This window comes from Triticum aestivum, chromosome 1A (assembly GCF_018294505.1).
Source record: "Triticum aestivum cultivar Chinese Spring chromosome 1A, IWGSC CS RefSeq v2.1, whole genome shotgun sequence".
Taxonomy (NCBI): Eukaryota; Viridiplantae; Streptophyta; class Magnoliopsida; order Poales; family Poaceae; genus Triticum; species Triticum aestivum.
In genome coordinates this window covers 596,499,798-596,526,894 of record NC_057794.1, presented here as the reverse complement: position 1 = coordinate 596,526,894, position 27,097 = coordinate 596,499,798, and the positions used below count along the sequence as shown (strand labels likewise).

The 27,097-nt window shown below is 52.6% G+C and overlaps 3 protein-coding genes across 3 annotated transcripts; 2 read left to right on the top strand and 1 right to left on the bottom strand.

Annotated features, from left to right (window-relative positions):
• Positions 1-9,881: 9,881 nt before the first annotated feature.
• On the bottom strand, positions 9,882-12,204 carry LOC123071084 (sm-like protein LSM8). Its single transcript, XM_044494566.1, has 6 exons — positions 11,926-12,204; positions 11,828-11,886; positions 11,624-11,664; positions 11,425-11,499; positions 10,328-10,380; positions 9,882-10,231 (listed from the first exon to the last, which is right to left on the bottom strand). Exons 2-6 carry the CDS (start codon positions 11,865-11,867, stop codon positions 10,141-10,143), a joined length of 300 nt encoding a protein of 99 aa, XP_044350501.1. The 5' UTR covers positions 11,868-11,886; positions 11,926-12,204; the 3' UTR covers positions 9,882-10,140.
• LOC123071068 (notchless protein homolog) lies at positions 12,118-17,500 on the top strand. The gene is made up of 12 exons (XM_044494546.1): positions 12,118-12,353; positions 12,448-12,529; positions 12,639-12,728; positions 12,843-12,968; positions 13,239-13,366; positions 13,677-13,876; positions 14,367-14,430; positions 15,923-16,033; positions 16,179-16,316; positions 16,557-16,699; positions 16,820-16,874; positions 17,000-17,500. Exons 1-12 carry the CDS (start codon positions 12,204-12,206, stop codon positions 17,138-17,140), a joined length of 1,428 nt encoding a protein of 475 aa, XP_044350481.1. The 5' UTR covers positions 12,118-12,203; the 3' UTR covers positions 17,141-17,500.
• A 140-nt stretch (positions 17,501-17,640) lies between these two features.
• Positions 17,641-19,008, top strand: LOC123071076 (alpha carbonic anhydrase 7). Its single transcript, XM_044494555.1, has 2 exons — positions 17,641-17,860; positions 17,967-19,008. Exons 1-2 carry the CDS (start codon positions 17,785-17,787, stop codon positions 18,749-18,751), a joined length of 861 nt encoding a protein of 286 aa, XP_044350490.1. The 5' UTR covers positions 17,641-17,784; the 3' UTR covers positions 18,752-19,008.
• Positions 19,009-27,097: the final 8,089 nt, after the last annotated feature.

Genomic DNA, 27,097 nt, shown 5'->3' with positions numbered 1-27,097 from the left:
CAACGCCACAGCCACCGGGGGGCTATATGGTCGTATTCGAACATTAGCTTAACCCCTTTGGTCCGGTTTACTGATCGTATTCGAATCAGAAGCCACCAACCTTTAAATATAAGGTCAAATCATACTTGTTAACTGTTATTTGCCTTTGAGTTTCTTGTTGCAAATAATTAGCATGATCTTCTTTGTCGGCTTGTCTATTTGACAACAAGACTACCAAGGTATGACGATCATTAAAGTATTCAAAGGTATTGATTTCTCAGAAAGATTGAGTTATCAGCTTCATTACCTGGGTTACTCAAGCCGGTGGTCTAAGGATCAAAGGTACAAGTATGGCTATTATTTATATATAATTGTCTGTTGCATTAACTAAAGAGTTAGTTTTAGCCCTTGTCCTTTATTTATATCTGTTTTCTGTTTTCTATTATGATAAACATATTGGATATAAGCCGAGTGTTTTAACCCGTTCGGTTCTAAGCCATCAAGCCAGTCTTTTCTCTTGTATCTATAGGGAACAGAGTTAAAGTGTTGCAGAAACAATCATCAAATATAATGCATATATTGCCATCAGGAAACACGGAGTCACATACAGTGTTTTATGCACGATGGCATAAGCAAGGCATTCAGTGTTTTGACAGCTAAACTATACATGGCTTTTTATAAGCCAATGAAGATGGTTGTTATTCCTCCCTCGCCGGTTCACCGCCCTCTATTGGCTGGAAGTTGGGTTTTGACCAGTCAAAACCATTCATGGCGACGAATTCTGCTTCATCGTCGATCAGGCCTGCCGGGTCAACTTCCGGGGCAAATGCATTTTCTCTTACAGGCGGGATCAAATCCGTCACCTTGTATGAGGGAGTCGCCATCTTCTTATTTTCAGCATCAAAACCCGGCTGATACTTGTCAATGTTGGTATCATCTCCAAGGGTAGTTGCCTGAGGCCGGACTCCGCGCACGCAAGCCATGAAGTCATCCTGCTTAAAGGGAGATCCGTCTTCCTTCACGGTGGGATAGCCTTTGGCCACGTCCGCCGGGTCTAGGTCTGGCACCCAAGCCTTGGAGCGGCTCAAGACAGTCAAAGCCCCGGCTCGCGCACAGGAGCGCTTCACTTCTTGAAATCTGGCAGGCAGGATTGATAGTTTCTTCAAAACGTCGCTGAGCCGGTTGGGTCCTTGATTGGCAGGAGAGATGGCGGCAAGTGCCTGTTGTGCGCCAATATACAGTTGTTCTACTAAAGTGTACACTGCCTTCAATTTAATCAAAGGATCTTGGCTCGGGTTCTTGCTTCGTGGGCCTGCGCATGTTTTAAAAACAAAGTCAGCTGGCGGCTTATATTCCGGATCAGCAAAAAGTACATAAGATTAAAAACGGATGGCTTACCAAAGATGATGGCCACCATTTGAGACACCCGGCCCTTTAAGCTGTTTAGCTCTGTTGACACCTCTTCAAGGGCTGCTTCGGCTCTCTCAGCGTGTTGTGTCAGAAGCATTTTTTCCTCTGCCCAGGTCTTCTTCTTGGCAGACAAACTAGTTTTTAAGTTTCCCGTCTCAGAGAGACTTACTTGCAATTTGGAGTTAGCAGACTTGATTTCTGTTTCCTGACCTGCTAGTCGGGTCTTCGCATCAATCAATTGTGAGTTCAGTTCAGATAAAGCATTCTGCAAAAAGAGCATACTCAGACGAGTCAAGATTTCGCTTAAATTTCAACAATCAAGATTCAAGTCTCAAGTACTTTACAAAAAACCACTTGACACTTGGGGGCTAATGTATGCCAAATCAAATTTTTATGACTCTAAAGACATACTTTAAGTCCCAAGTACTTTACAAAGTAACATCACTTGGCACTTGGGGGCTAATGTATGCAATTCAGCAAGTTTCTCAAGGTTAAGCCGGAATATTAAGTTCTTTGAATACGGTACAATACAATTTAAGGTACCGACTCATTTATGATTAAAAAGAACCGGCCCTTGGGGACTACAGGTGAAGTTTTGTTTTATTTTATTGAATTCAAGAAAATCAAAGGTAAAGGTCTTGGCCTATATGCTAAAGTCTACAGATCATTCCGGTTGTCTCATAATCAGACTTGGGGGCTAAAGGAATATAGATAAGCCGGAAGAACATACCTCGTATTTCAGCTGCAACTGTTTGACCATTTCGATCTCAGAGTCGCGACTGGAGTGCACATGGCTGAGATAGCCGGATAAAATATCATTGGCATTTAGATGGTCGTAATTGGCAACGTCAAAGCAAACTTTCTGCCTCTCAAATGCCTCTTGTTTCGCATTACACCGAGCCAGCACGGTTGGATTCCCCGGTTCAATAAAGCGGCTCCCGGTGATCTGAGCGTCTTGTGCAGACGGTGATAGCGGGTTGGATGAGCTTGATGGTCCAGTAGCAGAAGGGTTCACAGTGGTCTCATCAAACGACGGCTCGGGAGGATTTGCTTCTGCATCAACAGGCGGGTCTTCTGGAGCGTCGGTTAATGGAGAAGATGGCCTGGCCGGGTCAGATGCAAGCACTGGCGGGTCTTCCGCCGGTTTAGCTGCCTTTGCCTTCTTGGATTTAGCTTGGCCACTAAGAGAAATGTTGCAGGATTGTCAGTATAAAGATACAATTTGAACAACTCGGAAAAAAGGAGGATTTTTCATTACCCATGGGCAGTCTTAAAGGCCGGAAATTGCGTCTGCGATGAGTCGCCAGAAGAGCGAGACACCTCCTGAAAAGATAAAACAAAGTTAAAGTAAGGTAGGGGAAAGGATCCATTAAACAGAGTTAAAGACAGAAAGAAGTAAACCTCGTTCGGGCACTTCTGAGGAGTCTGTGGAAGAACAACAGCCGGCTCATCTTCGGTTCGAGCCTGACGGCGGCTTTCATGTTGCTGTTTTTTCAAACGAGAGTTGGGATCCAAGTGAGCTAACGGGTTAGAAAACCTTACTTTACGGATCACTCGTCAATTTTTTTGTCTTGGCAAAGGCTTTGAGTCGGAGGAAATGATAGTTACCTCTGCTTCCGCGGCCTGACTGGCCCCGGTGTCATCCTGGTAATGATCAGTGTTAATAATATTGTTAAAAAATTGGCCAAGGGAATCAAGGGCTACCTCCGAATCAGATGTATCATCAAGCTTCATCCAATCTTCAGCAGTGTTCTTCTTCTTCTTTTTCGATCTCTGGGTCGTTTTCTTGGCATTTATGGCGGCAGCTTTCGCTTTCTTGGCAGCCTCGTGGTCATACTTAACTTTCAAGAAGTCAGAATTGGCCTGCAGACAGGTAAATATGAAAAGTCGGGCAAGTATTAAACAATACGTCTGGGAAAAATACAAAGGAGAGAGTTCAGAATATTCTTACTTCTGGCACCGGGTTAAGCTTGCAGAAGGGGTTTAACCCAACAATGATGCAATCTTCGTATTTCCCATTCACTAGAAGGGTCGACATTGAGACAATATCTTCTTCTGTCAATTGAACGGGGTTGTGGCGAAGAGAGTCATCCGGGCCTCCACCATACTCATACATCAGCTTTGACCAGCGATTTAAAGGAATGACCCGCCATGAGATCCAGCAGCGGGTCAGATCAACTCCAGTCAACCCATTCCCCAACAGAGCATTGATCCTTTTGATGGATGGTATCAACCTCTTGCGTTCAGCGACAGTAAGCTTATCAGGAAGCGCAAACTTGGAGTCAAGATGATTGGGGCGATAATCCGACGGTGGCTTCTCGTTTGCTGGTGAAGTGTCCTGGCAGTAGAACCAAGTCTGGTTCCAGTCCTTTGGGTGACTTGGTAAGACAATGAGGGGGAAGACGGCACCCTGCCGGCGCTGAATTGATATGCCTCCAAGCTCTAAGCTAAGGCCGTTGGTGCACTCGTTCTGCCAGTTTAGATAAAAGTATTCTCTAAACAACTCCATGGTCGGCTCTTGTTGAAGATATACTTCACAGAGTACTTGGAAGTTACAGATGTTAGATATGGAATTAGGCCCTATATCTTGAGGATGGAGCTTGAAAAAGTGGAGGACCTCTCTGAAGAACTTTGATCCGGGCGGTGAGAAGCCACGGTTCATGTGGTCAGTGAAAACGATCACTTCACCGTCTCTTGGATTGGGTCGTTCTTCTTCCGAGTCAGGGGCACGGTAAGACATGACGGTTTTTGCTGGCAAAATCCTATGGTGAAGAACTCTTTCAAACGTTCCTCAGTTACGGTTGAGGGAACCCAGTTACAGATGGTTGGTGCTTTGGCCGGCATGATGTGCAAGGACGAACTGAAAAGAAAGGCAACATGTCGGTTCAGTTTAATGGTGAGATTGACAGTTAACTAATGATGATGCAAACAAGTAATGACGGCGTAGTTAAGGGCTAATGAAATGTAAGGAAAATTAAGCCGTCATGGTAAGCCGCCATGACTACAGATATTTGAGGAAGGCAAATTAAGCTAAGTGTTGAGACAAACAAGTTTCCTAAATTGTTTGGTATTATTCCAGATCAAATGGCTATTCAAAATGGAAAAAATTCTAGACCTAAAAAGTTTAGTGCAGAGGAGTCTGAAAGTTCTAAAGCAGCCTTTGAATCAGAAAAAGGGATTTGTGGATCAAGAAGAGGTACAAAAACACTACCGCGCGAGCATATATATAGCTTTTTGGATCAGAAAAGGCTTGCGGTGGAAGAACTACGATGAAATATGGAGAACATGCAGGAGCTTGGAAACCCTAATGCAGATCTGAGAAACGAAGGAAAGAACACTTACGGTTGCAGGTTTTCTGCGGAGGTCGCCGCGGTCTCTCTCAATCGGTTCGGGTTGATGCAGCGGCCAAAGTCGACGGAAACGGAGATGAGGCGCGGCGGCGGCAGAGCTCGAGCAGCAGGGGGTTTGCAAGATGAAGAAGACGGAGTAAGAGAGGAGAATGAGAAGGCCGAGGCATGCCTATTTATAAGGAACGATGTGAACAGACGGGCGCAAAAATTGAGGAGAGCCGAATAAAGGTTATCTAGCTACATAGACGCCTCGATTCTTGGGAAGCATTAAAGATAAAAGATCCGTTGGGAGATGACGTCATGAAAGTTCTTTGTGTATTCAAGAGATGACATCACGACGGGTTACGAAAACTTCAACGAAGATAAGAAGATGTATTTTTGTTAAGTATTGAAGATTGACAAAGAATGAAATTCAAAGTCAACCTGGGGCCTAATGTTGGGGATATTACTATCAGTCATGACCCGCCCATGAGGGACCGGGTCAGCCCCAATGGCGGGTTACGCAAGAAACCCAGTAAACATTCAAGACGATAGTTTATTAAACCTTATAGAAGGCCCAAGGGCCTGGAGGCGGCTTAGGCCCGATATTGTAAACCACCGTATGTAAGGAAAGATTTGTAAAGAAAGGCATGTAAAGGAAGCCACCGAGCCGGACACGATTATGAGCCGGCCGGGACTCTGTAGGCCACCAAGCGTCAACCCATGTATATAAGGGGACGACCCGGTGGCGGCTTAGGGCAAGAAACAACAAATCGATAACCAAGCCAGCGAGTTGAGCCTCTTGGTGATCGAAACCCCAGCAATACCAATCCCAACTAGACGTAGGCTTTTACCTTCATCGTAAGGGGCCGAACTAGTATAAAACCCTCTCATGTCCTTTGTCCCCATTAACCCCTTTAAGCTTCCTAGTGCGATGGCCCTACGACTAAGTCCTTGCTCTAGGACATCTGCCGTGACAATTCCACGGCACTATGTGACTTGATTAATTTAGCACTATTGTACATGCCCTTTATGCACGGCTATGCATGAGTTTGTTTAAGCGTTATATAGTTATTAGTTGATTTTTTGGAACCGGGCGGAACCCCTTTCCATTGCAAATGAACGGAAATACAACATTTCAAGAAACATCATCAGGGAGAGGGGAAGAGGTAGAGGAAGTTCGAGCACTGTCAAGAAAACCACTACATCCGCCTGCCTTCGAAACCGATGCCATGGGGCGAAAATCTGAGGAGTACAAACCATCAAAACTAGCCCCATTACATCTCCAAAACCAAAAGGAGAGCAGGAGAGCTAGTGCAACAGTACACATAGTTAGAGAAACCTCACACCAAGAGCCAAGAGAAAAGCTAACTAGAACGAAGCACATCCTAGAGACCGCCATCTACTGTCCTTCAATCGGACATCTGGCTGAATCGCATAGCTTCATAAGATGCATAGTGCTTGCCCTCACCATCTCAGCACCTGTGCGGAGAGTTTTCGCGTCCTTGCCTTGTTGTAGACCTACTCAATATAACAAGAAAGGACACATGGATAAAACAACTTCAGATGGGGATTTAATCTACTTCTTCTCAAACATAACACGGTTACGGGCCAGCCAAATTTCCCAGGATATGGCTGCAAGTCCCACCGTATAAAACTTCTCTCCATCAGGGAGGAAAGTCTGGCACCAGGCAAAATATTGCCAATAAGTATTAGGACAGCTCTCGGTTCCCAGCACAACTCCAAGCTATCGCCAAACAATTCTAGCAAGATGGCAGGTAAAAATAGATGCCGGGAAGTTTCTAACTCGCTGCAAAAGGAGGGACACGAATTATCGAGCCACTTTTTCTTCTTCATCACCTGCCTGGTAAGTACAACAACTTGTGACAACCGCCACATTTTTTTATCTTGAGAGGCATCCTAGCTTTCCAAATCCATTTAAAGTTATACCCACTAAGGGGTCTCTCAAGCCATTTGTACATAGACTTTGCCATATATTTACCATTGTTGTTGAGCCCCCAGTAAACAAGATCACTATCACCGATAGGTGGATATCAGAGATAGTTTTGCACATCGAATCCCACTGCCCAGTCATATCAGAACTGAGTCTCCTTTGCAAAAAGGTAGCAACATCTACAGACCGAAAGGTACTCATAGTACAATCTTGAAAGTTACAAATGTCAAAGAGCATAGGGTATTGAATCTGAAATGGGATCAGCCCATTAATAGAGTCTTTCTAGACCCTAGCGACGTTCCCAGATTCAATCCTAATTTTCTTACCAACCATGTAAAGATCTTTAATTTTTAGAAGGGCTTTCCAACAGGGGGGATCCGAGAACCTCAGACCAACTAAAGCTACAGTTTTGTTTTTCAGATATCTGGCACGGACGATGTCCTGCGAAATCCCATATTGGATCTCAAGCTTCCACCACCATTTGACCATCAAGTTGATGTTCTGTTTTCAGAGGTCCTTAACCCCTAGCCCTCCTTTATCTTTCGATCTACAAATTCTCCTCCATTTGAAAAGATAGTATCTCCTTTTTTATTACAAGCTGCCAGAAGAACCGTCTATTGTGCTTGTCAAGTTTTTCAATAAATGTTTTGTTCGTGAGCCACATAGACATATGATAAAGAGAGGTTTGAGTGAGGACATAATCTAAAAGGGTGTGCCTCCAACCCACAGATTCGGCATTTCCTACCCAGGCATCAAACTTTTCCGGGTACTTGCCAATAATAAACTTCCAATCCGAGTTTTTAAGCGTTGTAAAACTAACAGGCATTCCAAGATACTTAAGAGGGAAGCTACCAATATCGCACTTGAATAGTACTGCATATTATTTCACCACAATATCATCTTCCCCACTGTTAAGATCTCACTTTTCTGAAAATTAACCCTAAGCCCGGACATCATTTCAAATATGTAGAGCAGCAACTTCAGATTAACTGCCTTGTCAACATCATGGTCTAGGCAGATGTATTGAAGTAGGGCCACACCATTAGGGATGAGGTCAGGTGCCATGACCACCACCAGGTTATTTTTTGGGGCATTCTTTATCATCTTAGTGAGGCTATCAGCATCTAGATTAAAGAGAAAAGGAGAATGGGGGTCACCTAGACGCACTCCTTTGGCACTTTGATGCTAACCGTGCGATTATGGAGAATCTGCTTGATCCATCCACACTAGGTATCACTAAATCCTCGGAGTTTGTGACATTCGAGGAGAAAATCCCAATTCACCTTATCATATGCTTTCTCAAAGTCCAATTCCAACACCACCCCAATTCTTTTCTTCACATGGGTATAGTTCATGAGTTCATCCATGATATTTCTTCCTTTAACAAAGGCATTGTGCCATTCTGGGTAGGGCTAATTAACTTGTCGGCATACTTAGCTACCTGACGATCTAACACCTTAGTTAACAGCTTATTTGGACAGTGCAACAGGCAAATAGGCCGGAATTGTTGAATCCTGCCAGCCCCGGATATCTTGGGAAGGAGGGTGATAACGCCATAGTTGAGACGCTGGACATCCAGTGTCCCATTATGATTATGGAAGTGCTTGAACAAGGACATAATATGGTCCTTGACAATCTCCCAGCATGCCTGATAAAAGTCGGCAGGGATATTATCTGGTCCAGGGGCTCTATTAGAGTCCATTGCAAACAAAGCTTCCTTCACTTGATTCTCACTAAACTCTCTACACAGATCGATATTGTCATCTTCGTTTAACCACTCGATCGTTTCAAGATGAAAATGATTACCAGGAGCCGGTTATTAGTTGATGGTGATATGGTGTCCAAAATAAGCAAGTTCCGGTTTGTATGTCATGCATGCACGTCAAAAAAAGGTGAGGTAGCATGGACGCCGGCCGGCCAACCAAACTCCTTTCCTTTCCTCTCCACTCCTCCTTTGGCGGTGATATTATAGGAGGGTATCAAACAGTTGCATCCACGTCCGTACGTCGGCATTGAGATTTGAGAGAGAGGCCGGCGGCAATGGCGCGGACGACGCTCCTCCTCGCCGCACCACCACCACCTGCTCTACCACACGTACTGCTCCTCCTGCTCCTCCTGGGCATGGCCGCCGCCGACACCACCTCCACCACCAGCAGCACGGCCGCCGACACCTTCTACACCACCACCAGCAGCAGCGAACCGACGAGCGACCAACAACAGCAGCAAGCGTCGTCGTCATCATCATCGTCTGCAGCAACACCATCATCATCGTCTCCAGCAGGAGCAACACCATCATCGCCGTCTCCAGCAGGAGCAGAAGCAGAAGCAACACCATCATCGTCCTATCCAGCAGGAGAAGCAGCAACACCATCATCGTCTCCAGCAGGAGAAGCACCATCACCGTCTCCAGCGGGAGGAGGAGGAGGAGCAGGAGCACCACCGCCCCCGCCGGGGCCGGGGTTCTACAAGGGCATGTCCCGCGAGTTCGTGAACGAGCACAACAAGGTGCGCGCCAAGTATGACGCGCCGACGCTGGCGTGGGACAAGACGCTGGCCTTGTACGCGCGGCGGTGGGCGGCGCAGATACAGCAGGACTGCGACCAGGCCCGGCACTCGCCGCAGGCCCATCCGCTGGGCTACGGCGAGTGCTTCTTCGTGGGCAACAACGGCACCGCGGAGGACGCGCTGTGCAGCTGGGAGAGGGAGGAGTACATCTACGAGAAGGGCACCAAGCACTGCACCTCCGGCCACGACTTCCGCGACTGCGGCCACTTCGTCATCATGATCGAGAAGACGTACCACTACGTCGGCTGCGGCCGCGCCCCCTGCCTCACCGGCCCCCGCCAGGGCCAGTTCTTCATCTCCTGCAACTACAGCGCCGTTAGGCCCAACGCCACCACCGCCGGCGCCTCCAACCCCTCCTGAACCACCACCGGAGCCGGACCACCATCATCCACCTTTTTTTACCTACCTTTTCTATCTATCTAGATATCTGCTCTACTGTATTATATATTACCCTTCCTTCCTTCCTCCCTCCCTCCCTCCCTCCCTCACATGCAATGCATTGCAATGCAAATGTGTATCATCTACACACATACATAGTGTATATTTACTACGGAGTACCTGTGTAAAAAATCGATTTCAATTTCCTTTGGGCGATTTCTCTTCTCTGCTGCCAACTAAATGGATCATCATAATATCAATGTAGCTTCCAACATCAATTGCCTACTTCATTCATTCATTCATTACTTACGTGCACAGAGATGCATGTATCACTCTCTCATACAAGAACATGACCGGTCCATCGACGCAGCAAACCCTGTTTTTTTTCATCATACAAGGGTCCATGATATGAGATATGAGATATGAGTGAGCGATCAATCGATTAACCTACGGTACAGATTGACTGAGCAACATCAGCTCCGGCTTGCGCGATCAGGATCAGATCGATAGAACATTTCATCATCTTCAGTGGATGACTGGCTTGAGGGGCTGCGCTCTCAGCTTCGACATGTCCAGCGCCGCGTCCAGCTCCTCGTCCACCTCACCCACCACGCCTCTGCATACGCAGTCAACAAACAACTCCATTTTTACATACATACATACAAAAAATTCAGTTAATGCATACATGTACAGAAGTGAAAGGGGCACGCACATGTTATCACCCCTGATGATGTACAGACCAAGGACAAGCTGCTGTACTCCCTCCTGCAACACAACACGGCGTCTGTCAGCAGGGAGATTGACAGGGAGGGTATAAAACTCAACAAGAAGAGTCAGTGTCCAAGGAACTAGTACGTATAATTTATTTATGCAAGAAAGACAGCAAGTCTTGTAGGATTTCCATATGAAAACCTTGATGATTACAAAAAGGAGCCTAACAGAAATACCGAAACTGGAAAACCAATCACCGCATGGGCAGACAGAGGAAAAAGGATGGGGCTGAAAATTTGATTTCATAAAAACCGGGGCAGCAGAGCACACAGAGTAAGCTTACTAACTAGCATGACACCTTGTGAACAAATAAGAGACCAGTAGAGTTATAATAGAAAGCTGGACTGGTCCTTGGTCCTAAGAAGATGATGTATACATGTACATATGGGGGGATGAAGTGTTGTGGTGTTGCATGGTAAAGCGTGGCACGGCTAGAACGAGGATTCCTCCTTCCTTATGTAATCACATGAGAAAAAGCTAAGCTTGGTAATTCTGTGCAGCCGCAAGGCACAGAGAGGATCACAAGCATGTACGTACTAGTTTACAGAGGGAGTACATGTTTGTGGATACTAGAACAGAGTGAGTGTGTGTTTTGTTTTAGCGGATTTGATTTATTATTGTTTCTCATCATCACATCACGGCAGACAGAATCAGGGGACATTGTAAAGATAGATAGACTAGAGGCAGGGTAAACAGAGCATGATAAGTAAGTCATTTTGGGGGAAGGAATGTGTTGTTGGATCATGAATTCATGATTGATGATACAAGCAAGCACACAGGCAGGAAGCATAGCATAGCATAGCATGAATGAATGAATTATTTGATTTGTAAAACAGACAGAGCAGACAATTGATTGGTGTGTGTTTCAAGTAAGGCAAAGACAAGCGTAAGAGAATTACAAGCGGCGATGGATTTTTGTGTCACATGACAGCAGCGCAATGCGATGTGCCTCTATCTACCTTAGTGAGGATGTAAGTAAATACAGTATATGATGACGATGTATTGGTATTGGCAGTTGAACTAAAGAGATAACCTTACCTTAGTGGAGTAGACCCTCTCGTGGGACTCGTCGAGGATTATGTTGGTGGCCTGGTCGAACCCGCGCAGAGTCCCCTGATTGAGTAAAGAAGAAATATTTTTTATTTTTATTTATTTTTGTTATGAAGACAGCAGAGCAGAGGCAGCAATAGCAATAGTAAAGAAGAAAGAAAGAAAGAAAGAAAAGAGCTTAAATTACCACGATGTTGCGGCCGTCGTTGGTGATGATGGAGATCACCTCTGCATACATACATACATACATACATACATAAAGAAGGAGAAAAGAGTTGAGTGGACGAAGAAATCCAAGGAAATTGAAACAAGCTACTCCTCTTGATTTGAAGGAGTCCTTCTTTAGCATAGAGAAGGGGAGTAGGAAGGAAGGAAGGGCAGGGAGACTCACGGTCGACGAGGGACTCGAGGGTCGGCCCCACGGACGCCATCCTCTCCCCTTCTCTCCTCCTCGGGCTTGGGCGGCGGTGGTGGAATCGAATCGTCCTCCTCGGGCTTGGGCGGCGGCGGCGGAATCGAATCGTCCTCCTCGGGCTTGGGCGGCGGCGGCGGAATCGAATCGAGCTAGGGTTCACTTCATCAGACCAGACCAACAAGAAAGAAAGAGACTTGGTGGGCTGGGCCGTCTTCTTCTGTTATTATTAGCAAGCAACCGGCCCAAACAGTCTTTCCCTCCCTCCCTCGTCTTCTTCTTCCTCCGCCGCCGCCGCCACCCTCCCCTCCCCTCCTCTCCTCTCCCCTACAGAAAAGAAAAGAAAAGGAGAGAGATGGACGCCGCCGGCGGCAACGGAAGCAGCAGCAGCGTGATGTGCCAGCTGGTGAGCGCGGAGGGGGAGCAGCTGGGCGCGGCGCTCTACCTGCCGCACAACGTCGGACCGCCGCAGCTCCAGGACATCGTCAACCAACTACTACACAACGTACCTACTTCTTGTTGCTTCTTCTTGCTTCTTGCTCTCTTCTTTTTCCTACCTACCTCACCTGATGCAAATATGCAATGCAACGCAACGGCAGGAGGACAAGCTGCCCTACGCCTTCTACGTCGGCGACGAGGAGCTCTCCGTCCAGCTCGGCGCCTTCATGCAACGCAACAACGGTCAGTCAGTCAGTCAGTCAGTCAGTCAGTAGAATAGTAGTAGCATATAATCAACAACCAATCAATCTTCCTTCTCAAATCAAAATCAACAATTTGATTTGATTTGAAGCCACCGCGGAGGTCACCCTGCGCATCGTCTACCAGCCGCAGGCCGTCTTCCGCATCAGGCCCGTCAACCGATGCTCAGCCACAATCGCAGGTCAGTACGCTCACTACTTCCATCCAATCCATGATTCTGCTTCTCTGCTCTGCTCTGCTTCTTTCCGGTCAGTAGCAAGGAATGATGACAATCTTACCGTCTGCCTGCCTGCAGGCCACACCGAGGCTGTATTGGCCGTTTCTTTCAGCCCCGACGGGAGATGCTTGGCTAGTGGTTCAGGCGACACCACTGTTCGCTTCTGGGACCTCAGCACACAGACCCCATTGTACACATGCAAAGGTCAGTTTCTCAGCTTGAATTCTTTCTGCCCATTCTCTATGCTAATAACTATGCTTGTTACATTCTGCTGCTCATATACTGGAGTGATGGGAATTCATCTTTCTTTGCCTCTGCTAGTGCTAGCTCTCTCTTGTAACATTAATTATGATGCTAAAATTTGATTGTCTTTCTCATCTCTTCTGGGACTCTTATCACTCTTTCAGCTAGTTCCATTCGCACATCTGCGCTCCTTTCAAAGTGTTATGAAATAACCCTGTATTTTGTGAGTAGGCCACAAGAATTGGGTTCTCTGCATTGCATGGTCACCTGATGGGAAACATCTTGTTAGTGGAAGCAAGTCAGGAGAGCTTATATTATGGGACCCCAAAACAGGCAATCAATTGGGCACTCCTCTTACGGTAAGATTGCAGCACATTTCTTTATTTTCGGACATCTAGAATCTACTGTAAGATAGAATAAGATTTTATCTCATTTCTTCATTTGCACATCACACTCCATTATATCCTAATCATCAAGTGAGAATTTGCTATGAACCATTTACCAAAATAAATGCTAGTTAGCAAGAACTACAAGTTTGTTTGTTTCGTACAAGACTGAATTTCCTAACTCAGATTGCTAGAAAGAAGATATCCATATCGAATTTATTTCTTGCATATGTTTTTCCACTCTTGCTACATCTAGTCATTCATTCTGGTGTTTTTACAATAGGGACATAGAAAGTGGATTACTGCTGTATCTTGGGAGCCAGTTCATTTGCAATCTCCTTCCCGTCGTTTTGTAAGTGCAAGTAAAGATGGCGATGCACGAATTTGGGACATTACCACAAAGAAGTGTGTTATTTCCCTTTCAGGTCACACCAATGCTGTGACCTGTGTCAAGTGGGGTGGAGACGGTTTGATATATACAGGGTAAGATTATTACTTGGCTGTCCTTTTTCTTCTTGCAGTAAAAGGAAACTGTATACGTGCTATTGTGTAGTAAATCACTATTGTTTGGCCCTCTGATACATGATGTGTGGAAGACGATATATAAACTTAACTGTATAATAATACTCAGCGTTTTCTCTTTGGATAATTGTTGTCAACAAGAACAAAATGTACCCTGTAGCGGTAAGCATATATGTTGTTGCGGGTAGGTTACTTTCGCTGGTTCATCAGTTCCTTGTTATTTTTACTTTTATTCGCTCTTAAATCCTTATAGCCACAATTGTTGGCAAAGCGGTTGACTGACTCTCCCAGCACCCTTGATGGCTAATGCCATTAACTGAAAGCATGTTCTGAATCACTTACGTCCTAGACCGCAAGTGTCTAGTGTTGTCGTGAATGGCGTTTGTGAATTTCCCCTCTTCAGGTAATATATTACATATACAATTCTGAAAATAATGTCTTTCTACTGCAGTTCTGAAGATTGTTTAATCAAAGTATGGGAAACTACTCAGGGCAAGTTGGTCAAAACACTGCAGGTAATGTTAACAATTCCAAGCATATTCTTCTGCAAATGCTTATGCACAATAATGAAATCAATGTTCTTTTTTCAACCCACTGTATGTATGCCTTTCAAGTCATGTCATGTTGTTATTATCAAAGTAGGATCTGTCCAACTTGTGTAACTACATTAATGGCCAAGAACATGCCCGGTCAACTTTCTGACTAAATGTCAACACCAATCCACCTTTTCTTGATTGGCTATGGGAATGAATAACGGTATTGAGATTGGTCAGAAATTCCCTTCATAGCCGTCTTTGTCATCTCAATAATTAATCATATTCTAATTTGGTACGTTAATGGTGTCACTATGTTTGCTTAGATATTCAAAAATTGCATTTACAACACACAGGGATATTACCCGAGTTGCTTGGAAGATTTCTTCGCAGATGAGAATTCTTGTAGCTGAATGTGTTTAGCCAGTCTCTCACCCAACTTGTTGTCACAGTGTAAAAATTGTTAAACAAGTTTTATTTTTTTCAACCAATGAGATATGATGAAGTCACAGTCTTCAAGTGAACAGCTTGTAGAAGTGTCTTGTCCTTTGCAAATTCTGTGTTCCGTTGAGCATATAACTTTCATCTTCAGTAGGGTGTCAGTTTATAACGTTCATGTTCAGCCCTGTTAGAAAGAGGGTCATATTGGCAAAAGTTTAGGACATAACTGGGCGTTAGGTTCCCATAGACCTCCATCTCAAGGTATAAGCTTTGAACTCAAGTATCTACTAGATTGATCTGCCAACCTGTCTAGTTTCATGGGCGGAGTGGAACACTTGAGGAGGCTGACCATAGCGCACTAGACTATCAGATTTTGGTCATGCTGGGATGCTAGCCATCAACAGAATAAGCTCATGTTTATGGCCTGTATGCTAATATCAACAGCATATCAGCCGACCATGGTTATTTCACTTGCTCTTCTATGCATTTAGACTATCAACTTTGATTAATCGAACAAATCCACCTACGAAAAAATTCCACTGTAAAAAAGGGTTTATTCGATACATGCGACATCTTTATTGGCATTTATTGATCTACCCAAGTGTTGGCAGCGGCATTTCTGTAAGCTTTTTTGCAGTTCTTTTTTTCAAATAATCAAAGTTGGCAATGGCACATATCGAATTAACCCTAAACACTTTTGTACCTGCATGCTATGAGTAGATCTTGCTCTGGTTTCTCAACTCTGCTATTCATTTGTGTTTTAATATTTAATATGTATGTTGTGACCAATATACCAGCAAATACCAAGTAGAGATCCTTCAGTTGTGAGCTGTGAGCTCTATTGTGGGTGAATTGAGTTTGTCGAATGCTTTTCAACTGATTTTCATTGTGATTTTGGCGTGCACTTGGTGTCGTGTTCCATGAGTTGTTATCACACTATCAAATCAGCGATCCCATTTTTTTGTGTGGTGAAACCATCCCATATTAAGTTTTTGCTATGCATTTTTGACATAATTTTATTTTATGTATTCAGGGTCATGGGCACTGGGTAAATTCGCTTGCCTTGAGCACAGAATATGTTCTCCGCACTGGGGCATATGACCATACCGGCAAGACATTTTCAAGTCCAGAGGAAATGAAAGAGGTAAGTTCACGTGTGGCACAATTTGTTTAAAAATTTATTATGCTTGCCGGAACGATAAATTAGATTTTACTTAAGCTGCTTGACATTATTCTTATGGTAAAACTTTGGAAGCGAGACTGCACAACTGACAGCTTTGCATGTTTAGGCAGCTCTTGCAAGATATGAGAAGATGAGGGGTAATGCTCCTGAGAGGCTGGTCTCTGGTTCAGATGATTTTACCATGTTTCTTTGGGAACCAACGATTAGCAAACAGCCGAAAGCTCGCATGACTGGTCATCAGAAGGTATAATTATGATATAGTGTTTTGCGCTCCCCCACCCCGTGTAACCTGGACATAACAATGAATCTCTGACGTTAACTCAACGGAGTCGTCGCATAAAAAATCATTCAGAAAGAAAAGCAGAGCAGTGTTGAAATTGTTAGAACTTATGGCTTTGCATTCGTGCAAGGCAAGGAGGCAACTCATTTGGCTGAAGCTATGCTTACAACTGTTTGCGCTGTCTGTTTTGCTGTGTGCACGCAGGTGGTGAACCATGTCTACTTCTCCCCTGACGGGCAGTGGCTGGCGAGTGCCTCCTTTGACAAATCGGTCAAGCTGTGGAACGGCATCACGGGCAAATTCGTCGCAGCTTTCCGAGGGCATGTCGCGGATGTGTACCAGATCAGGTCAGCAGCAGCAGCAGGAGCCTTTCTTCTCTAGTCTAGAAACATATACATTGCCAGTTTAGTTTCACATGGATATCTGATGCCTATAACAATCTAACATGATGGTTGTCTTTTGTATAGCTGGTCCGCCGACAGTCGGCTTCTGCTGAGTGGAAGCAAGGATTCGACCCTAAAGGTATGTAATGTTATGTTTTTGTTGGCATTTCATCATGTCATTAGAGTAGAGAAGAAGATGAAGATGAAGACAGTGCATTTTGTTCTTGTGGATTGGTTGATGACATGGACATGGACATGAATCAGGTGTGGGATATCCGGGCGCGCAAGCTGAAGCAGGACCTGCCAGGGCACGCGGACGAGGTGTACGCCGTGGATTGGAGCCCCGACGGCGAGAAGGTTGTCTCTGGTGGCAAAGACAGGGTCCTAAAGTTGTGGATGAACTAAGCTTCATTTCTCTTGTAGTAGTAAGTATCTACTCCCTCCGTTCCTAAATACTTGTCTTTCTAGGCATTTCAACAAGTGACGACATATGGAGCAAAATGAGTGAATCTACACTCTAAAATATGTCTACATACATCCGTATGTAGTAGTCATTTGAAATATCTAGAAAAACAAGTATTTAGGAACGGAGGGAGTACTACTCTACGTAGTAGTCTGTTGGGGAGCAGAGACAAGCTGGTGTGTTGGTCGGATCAACTAGAAATGTGATTGATGATCAATTTATTGAAGCATGTGGATGATGAACGTTAATTAGTCTACTACAGTAGATGCTTGTGTTGATTTTATATAATTTATTTACTACTATACTAGTAGAGTAGTAGTAGTAGTAGTATTTAGGTTTGGTGATTATTATTATTTTTTGATTGATTGAAAATAGACAAAGTTTGACTGTCGTCTATTTTTGGTCCATCCATATCCATATATAGAAGAAGCAAGCATACAAGGCAAGATGGCCACAAAATGATTTAGCGGTGCCACGCTATCTATATGTTTCTCCTTCCTTAGCTATTTCCTTCCTCCCTCCCTTACCTATTTAAGCCACTTGCCCTCAACAAACAAACACCCATCCAATTTCATCATCCAGATCAATGGCGTCCCAAATGTCATCGGCATGGGCCGCTGTCGTCGTCATCGTCTCCTCCCTCCTCGCCGTCGCTCTCTCGCGTAAGTGTCTCTTTCTTTCTTTCTTAATAATAAAAGAAGAGATGATAATTGGTGGAGTGGAATTGCATGCGATGATGAAGAAAAGAAGGATTGAAATGAAATGCAGATGATGAAGGTGGTGGGCCCAGCTTCGGGTACACGCCGGGGACCCCCGACGGCCCGGAGAACTGGGGCAAGCTGAGCCCGGCATACAAGGCGTGCGGCGACGGCAAGGCGCAGTCCCCCATCGACATCGTCATCGCCAACGCCGTCCCCAACCCCAACCTCGACACCCTGACCCGCGTCTACGCCCCCTCCAACGCCACCCTCCACAACACCGGCAAGGACATCGTCATGAGCTTCGAGCAGGGCGGCGAGCCCGTCATGCCGGGCTCCATCAACGTCACCACCGCCGACGGCACCGTCAAGGAGTTCAAGTTGAAGATGATCCACTGGCACGCGCCGGGGGAGCACACCGTCAACGGCAAGCGCTTCCCGCTGGAGCTCCACATGGTCCACGTCGACGACCAGGACCACAAGGCCGTCATCGGCATCCTCTACGAGATCGGCAACCCCGACCCTTTCTACGACCAGCTGACGGAGAAGCTGCGCGAGCTCAAGACGACGCCCACCGTGGCCGCCGGCGTGGTGGAGCTCAAGTCGCTGCAGAAGCGGACGGGGAGCTACTTCCGGTACATGGGGTCGCTCACCACGCCGCCCTGCACGGAGAAGGTGATGTGGAACATTCTGGGCAAGGGCAGGGAGCTGAGCCAGGAGCAGTTACAACTCATCACCGCGCCGCTGCCTCACCAGGACAACAGGCCGCCGCAGCCGCTCAATGGCCGCCAAGTCGCCTTCTACAACCCGCCAAACACCATCATCTCCATCCAATCCCTAGTACTCCCTCCCTAAACTAATATAAAAGCTTACATTTGTTTACAGAGGGAGTACAATAAGCAAGACATAGTACGTACTCCCTCCTCGGTTCCACAATATAAGAACGTTTTTGACACTATACATGTCAAAATGAGTAAACATCTACGTACATACCAAAAGGTGTTTGAATACGTACAAAGTTGAAATAAACATACTTACATACTAAAATGGGTATATATATATTTTTTAATTTCAATTTTGTAGCAACCGTCCAAATGTACTTTTGGGATGTGCGTGCACCACACCACAAGGCAGTCAATGCTATACGTATGTATCTCTACTCTCAAAAAAAAAAAAGTGGTGGGTAGTGGGCCAACATCTACAAGACAGCCAGGTCCGAGACGACAACTTGCATGCGCTCGACCACAGACAGAGATAACCACCAGGACGCAGCGGCCACGCAAACGATTGAGGGCTTGCTCATTGAGGACGTACGTACGGCTTCCACCCAAACGATTGCTGGATTGCTGCGGCGGCCACAACATGCATGGCTAACAACAAGGGCCACTAGGCACTCCCAGACATACGATGTCAACAGCATGCATACTCGCGGACGGCGGCCGGCGTGCTCAAGGCCAGTGCTTGCGGAAGGCGGTGTCATGCATACTCGCGGACGGCGGCCGGCGTGCTCAAGGCCAGTGCCTGCGGAAGGCGGTGTCATGCATACTCGCGGACGGCGGCCGGCGTGCTCAAGGCCAGTGCCTGCGGAAGGCGGTGTCATGCATACTCGCGGACGGCGGCCGGCGTGCTCAAGGCCAGTGCCTGCGGAAGGCGGTGTCATGCATACTCGCGGACGGCGGCCGGCGTGCTCAAGGCCAGTGCCTGCGGAAGGCGGTGTCATGCATACTCGCGGACGGCGGCCGGCGTGCTCAAGGCCAGTGCCTGCGGAAGGCGGTGTCATGCATACTCGCGGACGGCGGCCGGCGTGCTCAAGGCCAGTGCCTGCGGAAGGCGGTGTCATGCATACTCGCGGACGGCGGCCGGCGTGCTCAAGGCCAGTGCCTGCGGAAGGCGGTGTCATGCATACTCGCGGACGGCGGCCGGCGTGCTCAAGGCCAGTGCCTGCGGAAGGCGGTGTCATGCATACTCGCGGACGGCGGCCGGCGTGCTCAAGGCCAGTGCCTGCGGAAGGCGGTGTCATGCATACTCGCGGACGGCGGCCGGCGTGCTCAAGGCCAGTGCCTGCGGAAGGCGGTGTCATGCATACTCGCGGACGGCGGCCGGCGTGCTCAAGGCCAGTGCCTGCGGAAGGCGGTGTCATGCATACTCGCGGACGGCGGCCGGCGTGCTCAAGGCCAGTGCCTGCGGAAGGCGGTGTCATGCATACTCGCGGACGGCGGCCGGCGTGCTCAAGGCCAGTGCCTGCGGAAGGCGGTGTCATGCATACTCGCGGACGGCGGCCGGCGTGCTCAAGGCCAGTGCCTGCGGAAGGCGGTGTCATGCATACTCGCGGACGGCGGCCGGCGTGCTCAAGGCCAGTGCCTGCGGAAGGCGGTGTCATGCATACTCGCGGACGGCGGCCGGCGTGCTCAAGGCCAGTGCTGCGGAAGGCGGTGTCATGCATACTCGCGGACGGCGGCCCGGCGTGCTCAAGGCCAGTGCTGCGGAAGGCGGTGTCATGCATTACTCGCGGACGGCGGCCGGCGTGCTCAAGGCCAGTGCCTGCGGAAGGCGTGTCATGCATACTCGCGGACGGCGGCCGGCGTGCTCAAGGCCAGTGCCTGCGGAAGGCGGTGTCATGCATACTCGCGGACGGCGGCCGGCGTGCTCAAGGCCAGTGCCTGCGGAAGGCGGTGTCATGCATACTCGCGGACGGCGGCCGGCGTGCTCAAGGGCCAGTGCCTGCGGAAGGCGGTGTCATGCATACTCGCGGACGGCGGCCGGGCGTGCTCAAGGCCAGTGCCTGCGGAAGGCGGTGTCATGCATACTCGCGGACGGCGGCCGGCGTGCTCAAGGCCAGTGCCTGCGGAAGGCGGTGTCATGCATACTCGCGGACGGCGGCCGGCGTGCTCAAGGCCAGTGCCTGCGGAAGGCGGTGTCATGCATACTCGCGGACGGCGGCCGCGTGCTCAAGGCCAGTGCCTGCGGAAGGCGGTGTCATGCATACTCGCGGACGGCGGCCGGCGTGCTCAAGGCCAGTGCCTGCGGAAGGCGGTGTCATGCATACTCGCGGACGGCGGCCGGCGTGCTCAAGGCCAGTGCCTGCGGAAGGCGGTGTCATGCATACTCGCGGACGGCGGCCGGCGTGCTCAAGGCCAGTGCCTGCGGAAGGCGGTGTCATGCATACTCGCGGACGGCGGCCGGCGTGCTCAAGGCCAGTGCCTGCGGAAGGCGGTGTCATGCATACTCGCGGACGGCGGCCGGCGGTGCTCAAGGCCAGTGCCTGCGGAAGGCGGTGTCATGCATACTCGCGGACGGCGGCCGGCGTGCTCAAGGCCAGTGCCTGCGGAAGGCGGTGTCATGCATACTTCGCGGACGGCGGCCGCGTGCTCAAGGCCAGTGGCCTGCGGAAGGCGGTGTCATGCATACTCGCGGACGGCGGCCGGCGTGCTCAAGGCCAGTGCCTGCGGAAGGCGGTGTCATGCATACTCGCGGACGGCGGCCGGCGTGCTCAAGGCCAGTGCCTGCGGAAGGCGGTGTCATGCATACTCGCGGACGGCGGCCGGCGTGCTCAAGGCCAGTGCCTGCGGAAGGCGGTGTCATGCATACTCGCGGACGGCGGCCGGCGTGCTCAAGGCCAGTGCCTGCGGAAGGCGGTGTCATGCATACTCGCGGACGGCGGCCGCGTGCTCAAGGCCAGTGCCTGCGGAAGGCGGTGTCATGCATACTCGCGGACGGCGGCCGGCGTGCTCAAGGCAGTGCCTGCGGAAGGCGGTGTCATGCATACTCGCGGACGGCGGCCGGCGTGCTCAAGGCCAGTGCCTGCGGAAGGCGGTGTCATGCATACTCGCGGACGGCGGCCGGCGTGCTCAAGGCCAGTGCCTGCGGAAGGCGGTGTCATGCATACTCGCGGACGGCGGCCGGCGTGCTCAAGGCCAGTGCCTGCGGAAGGCGGTGTCATGCATACTCGCGGACGGCGGCCGGCGTGCTCAAGGCCAGTGCCTGCGGAAGGCGGTGTCATGCATACTCGCGGACGGCGGCCGGCGTGCTCAAGGCCAGTGCCTGCGGAAGGCGGTGTCATGCATACTCGCGGACGGCGGCCGGCGTGCTCAAGGCCAGTGCCTGCGGAAGGCGGTGTCATGCATACTCGCGGACGGCGGCCGGCGTGCTCAAGGCCAGTGCCTGCGGAAGGCGGTGTCATGCATACTCGCGGACGGCGGCCGGCGTGCTCAAGGCCAGTGCCTGCGGAAGGCGGTGTCATGCATACTCGCGGACGGCGGCCGGCGTGCTCAAGGCCAGTGCCTGCGGAAGGCGGTGTCATGCATACTCGCGGACGGCGGCCGGCGTGCTCAAGGCCAGTGCCTGCGGAAGGCGGTGTCATGCATACTCGCGGACGGCGGCCGGCGTGCTCAAGGCCAGTGCCTGCGGAAGGCGGTGTCATGCATACTCGCGGACGGCGGCCGGCGTGCTCAAGGCCAGTGCCTGCGGAAGGCGGTGTCATGCATACTCGCGGACGGCGGCCGGCGTGCTCAGGCCAGTGCCTGCGGAAGGCGGTGTCATGCATACTCGCGGACGGCGGCCCGCGTGCTCAAGGCCAGTGCCTGCGGAAGGCGGTGTCATGCATACTCGCGGACCGGCGGCCCGCGTGCCTCAAGGCCAGTGCCTGCGGAAGGCGGTGTCATGCATACTCGCGGACGGCGGCCGGCGTGCTCAAAGGCCAGTGCCTGCGGAAGGCGGTGTCATGCATACTCGCGGACGGCGGCCGGCGTGCTCAAGGGCCAGTGCCTGCGGAAGGCGGTGTCATGCATACTCGCGGACGGCGGCCGGCGTGCTCAAGGCCAGTGCCTGCGGAAGGCGGTGTCATGCATACTCGCGGACGGCGGCCGGCGTGCTCAAGGCCAGTGCCTGCGGAAGGCGGTGTCATGCATACTCGCGGACGGCGGCCGGCGTGCTCAAGGCCAGTGCCTGCGGAAGGCGGTGTCATGCATACTCGCGGACGGCGGCCGGCGTGCTCAAGGCCAGTGCCTGCGGAAGGCGGTGTCATGCATACTCGCGGACGGCGGCCGGCGTGCTCAAGGCCAGTGCCTGCGGAAGGCGGTGTCATGCATACTCGCGGACGGGCCGGGCCAGGCCGGCTGCGGAGGTGTCATGCATACCGCGGCGGCCGCGTGCACCGTGCTGCGGAAGGCGGTGTCATGCATACTCGCGGACGGCGGCCGGCGTGCTCAAGGCCAGTGCCTGCGGAAGGCGGTGTCATGCATACTCGCGGACGGCGGCCGGCGTGCTCAAGGCCAGTGCCTGCGGAAGGCGGTGTCATGCATACTCGCGGACGGCGGCCGGCGTGCTCAAGGCCAGTGCCTGCGGAAGGCGGTGTCATGCATACTCGCGGACGGCGGCCGGCGTGCTCAAGGCCAGTGCCTGCGGAAGGCGGTGTCATGCATACTCGCGGACGGCGGCCGGCGTGCTCAAGGCCAGTGCCTGCGGAAGGCGTGTCATGCATACTCGCGGACGCGGCCGCGTGCTCAAGGCCAGTGCCTGCGGAAGGCGGTGTCATGCATACTCGCGGACGGCGGCCGGCGTGCTCAAGGCCAGTGCCTGCGGAAGGCGGTGTCATGCATACTCGCGGACGGCGGCCCGGCGTGCTCAAGGCCAGTGCCTGCGGAAGGCGGTGTCATGCATACTCGCGGACGGCGGCCGGCGTGCTCAAGGCCAGTGCCTGCGGAAGGCGGTGTCATGCATACTCGCGGACGGCGGCCGGCGTGCTCAAGGCCAGTGCCTGCGGAAGGCGGTGTCATGCATACTCGCGGACGGCGGCCGGCGTGCTCAAGGCCAGTGCCTGCGGAAGGCGGTGTCATGCATACTCGCGGACGGCGGCCGGCGTGCTCAAGGCCAGTGCCTGCGGAAGGCGGTGTCATGCATACTCGCGGACGGCGGCCGGCGTGCTCAAGGCCAGTGCCTGCGGAAGGCGGTGTCATGCATACTCGCGGACGGCGGCCGGCGTGCTCAAGGCCAGTGCCTGCGGAAGGCGGTGTCATGCATACTCGCGGACGGCGGCCGGCGTGCTCAAGGCCAGTGCCTGCGGAAGGCGGTGTCATGCATACTCGCGGACGGCGGCCGGCGTGCTCAAGGCCAGTGCCTGCGGAAGGCGGTGTCATGCATACTCGCGGACGGCGGCCGGCGTGCTCAAGGCCAGTGCCTGCGGAAGGCGGTGTCATGCATACTCGCGGACGGCGGCCGGCGTGCTCAAGGCCAGTGCCTGCGGAAGGCGGTGTCATGCATACTCGCGACGGCGGCGGCGTGCTCAAGGCCAGTGCCTGCGGAAGGCGGTGTCATGCATACTCGCGGCCGGCGGCCGGCGTGCTCAAGGCCAGTGCTGCGGAAGGCGGTGTCATGCATACTCGCGGACGGCGGCCGGCGTGCTCAAGGCCAGTGCCTGCGGAAGGCGGTGTCATGCATACTCGCGGACGGCGGCGCGGCGTGCTCAAGGCCAGTGCCTGCGGAAGGCGGTGTCATGCATACTCGCGGACGGCGGCCGGCGTGCTCAAGGCCAGTGCCTGCGGAAGGCGGTGTCATGCATACTCGCGGACGGCGGCCGGCGTGCTCAAGGCCAGTGCCTGCGGAAGGCGGTGTCATGCATACTCGCGGACGGCGGCCGGCGTGCTCAAGGCCAGTGCCTGCGGAAGGCGGTGTCATGCATACTCGCGGACGGCGGCGGCGTGCTCAAGGCCAGTGCCTGCGGAAGCGGTGTCATGCATACTCGCGGACGGCGGCCGGCGTGCTCAAGGCCAGTGCCCTGCGGAAGGCGGTGTCATGCATACTCGCGGACGGCGGCCGGCGTGCTCAAGGCCAGTGCCTGCGGAAGGCGGTGTCATGCATACTCGCGGACGGCGGCCGGCGTGCTCAAGGCCAGTGCCTGCGGAAGGCGGTGTCATGCATACTCGCGGACGGCGGCCGGCGTGCTCAAGGCCAGTGCCTGCGGAAGGCGGTGTCATGCATACTCGCGGACGGCGGCCGGCGTGCTCAAGGCCAGTGCCTGCGGAAGGCGGTGTCATGCATACTCGCGGACGGCGGCCGGCGTGCTCAAGGCCAGTGCCTGCGGAAGGCGGTGTCATGCATACTCGCGGACGGCGGCCGGCGTGCTCAAGGCCAGTGCCTGCGGAAGGCGGTGTCATGCATACTCGCGGACGGCGGCCGGCGTGCTCAAGGCCAGTGCCTGCGGAAGGCGGTGTCATGCATACTCGCGGACGGCGGCCGGCGTGCTCAAGGCCAGTGCCTGCGGAAGGCGGTGTCATGCATACTCGCGGACGGCGGCCGGCGTGCTCAAGGCCAGTGCCTGCGGAAGGCGGTGTCATGCATACTCGCGGACGGCGGCCGGCGTGCTCAAGGCCAGTGCCTGCGGAAGGCGGTGTCATGCATACTCGCGGACGGCGGCCGGCGTGCTCAAGGCCAGTGCCTGCGGAAGGCGGTGTCATGCATACTCGCGGACGGCGGCCGGCGTGCTCAAGGCCAGTGCCTGCGGAAGGCGGTGTCATGCATACTCGCGGACGGCGGCCGGCGTGCTCAAGGCCAGTGCCTGCGGAAGGCGGTGTCATGCATACTCGCGGACGGCGGCCGGCGTGCTCAAGGCCAGTGCCTGCGGAAGGCGGTGTCATGCATACTCGCGGACGGCGGCCGCGTGCTCAAGGCCAGTGCCTGCGGAAGGCGGTGTCATGCATACTCGCGGACGGCGGCCGGCGTGCTCAAGGCCAGTGCCTGCGGAAGGCGGTGTCATGCATACTCGCGGACGGCGGCCGGCGTGCTCAAGGCCAGTGCCTGCGGAAGGCGGTGTCATGCATACTCGCGGACGGCGGCCGGCGTGCTCAAGGCCAGTGCCTGCGGAAGGCGGTGTCATGCATACTCGCGGACGGCGGCCGGCGTGCTCAAGGCCAGTGCCTGCGGAAGGCGGTGTCATGCATACTCGCGGACGGCGGCCGGCGTGCTCAAGGCCAGTGCCTGCGGAAGGCGGTGTCATGCATACTCGCGGACGGCGGCCGGCGTGCTCAAGGCCAGTGCCTGCGGAAGGCGGTGTCATGCATACTCGCGGACGGCGGCCGGCGTGCTCAAGGCCAGTGCCTGCGGAAGGCGGTGTCATGCATACTCGCGGACGGCGGCCGGCGTGCTCAAGGCCAGTGCCTGCGGAAGGCGGTGTCATGCATACTCGCGGACGGCGGCCGGCGTGCTCAAGGCCAGTGCCTGCGGAAGGCGGTGTCATGCATACTCGCGGACGGCGGCCGGCGTGCTCAAGGCCAGTGCCTGCGGAAGGCGGTGTCATGCATACTCGCGGACGGCGGCCGGCGTGCTCAAGGCCAGTGCCTGCGGAAGGCGGTTCATGCATACTCGCGGACGGCGGCCGGCGTGCTCAAGGCCAGTGCCTGCGGAAGGCGGTGTCATGCATACTCGCGGACGGGCGGCCGGCGTGCTCAAGGCCAGTGCCTGCGGAAGGCGGTGTCATGCATACTCGCGGACGGCGGCCGGCGTGCTCAAGGCCAGTGCCTGCGGAAGGCGGTGTCATGCATACTCGCGGACGGCGGCCGGCGTGCTCAAGGCCAGTGCCTGCGGAAGGCGGTGTCATGCATACTCGCGGACGGCCGGCCGGCGTGCTCAAGGCCAGTGCCTGCGGAAGGCGGTGTCATGCATACTCGCGGACGGCGGCCGGCGTGCTCAAGGCCAGTGCCTGCGGAAGGCGGTGTCATGCATACTCGCGGACGGCGGCCGGCGTGCTCAAGGCCAGTGCCTGCGGAAGGCGGTGTCATGCATACTCGCGGACGGCGGCCGGCGTGCTCAAGGCCAGTGCCTGCGGAAGGCGGTGTCATGCATACTCGCGGACGGCGGCCGGCGTGCTCAAGGCCAGTGCCTGCGGAAGGCGGTGTCATGCATACTCGCGGACGGCGGCCGGCGTGCTCAAGGCCAGTGCCTGCGGAAGGCGGTGTCATGCATACTCGCGGACGGCGGCCGGCGTGCTCAAGGCCAGTGCCTGCGGAAGGCGGTGTCATGCATACTCGCGGACGGCGGCCGGCGTGCTCAAGGCCAGTGCCTGCGGAAGGCGGTGTCATGCATACTCGCGGACGGCGGCCGGCGTGCTCAAGGCCAGTGCCTGCGGAAGGCGGTGTCATGCATACTCGCGGACGGCGGCCGGCGTGCTCAAGGCCAGTGCCTGCGGAAGGCGGTGTCATGCATACTCGC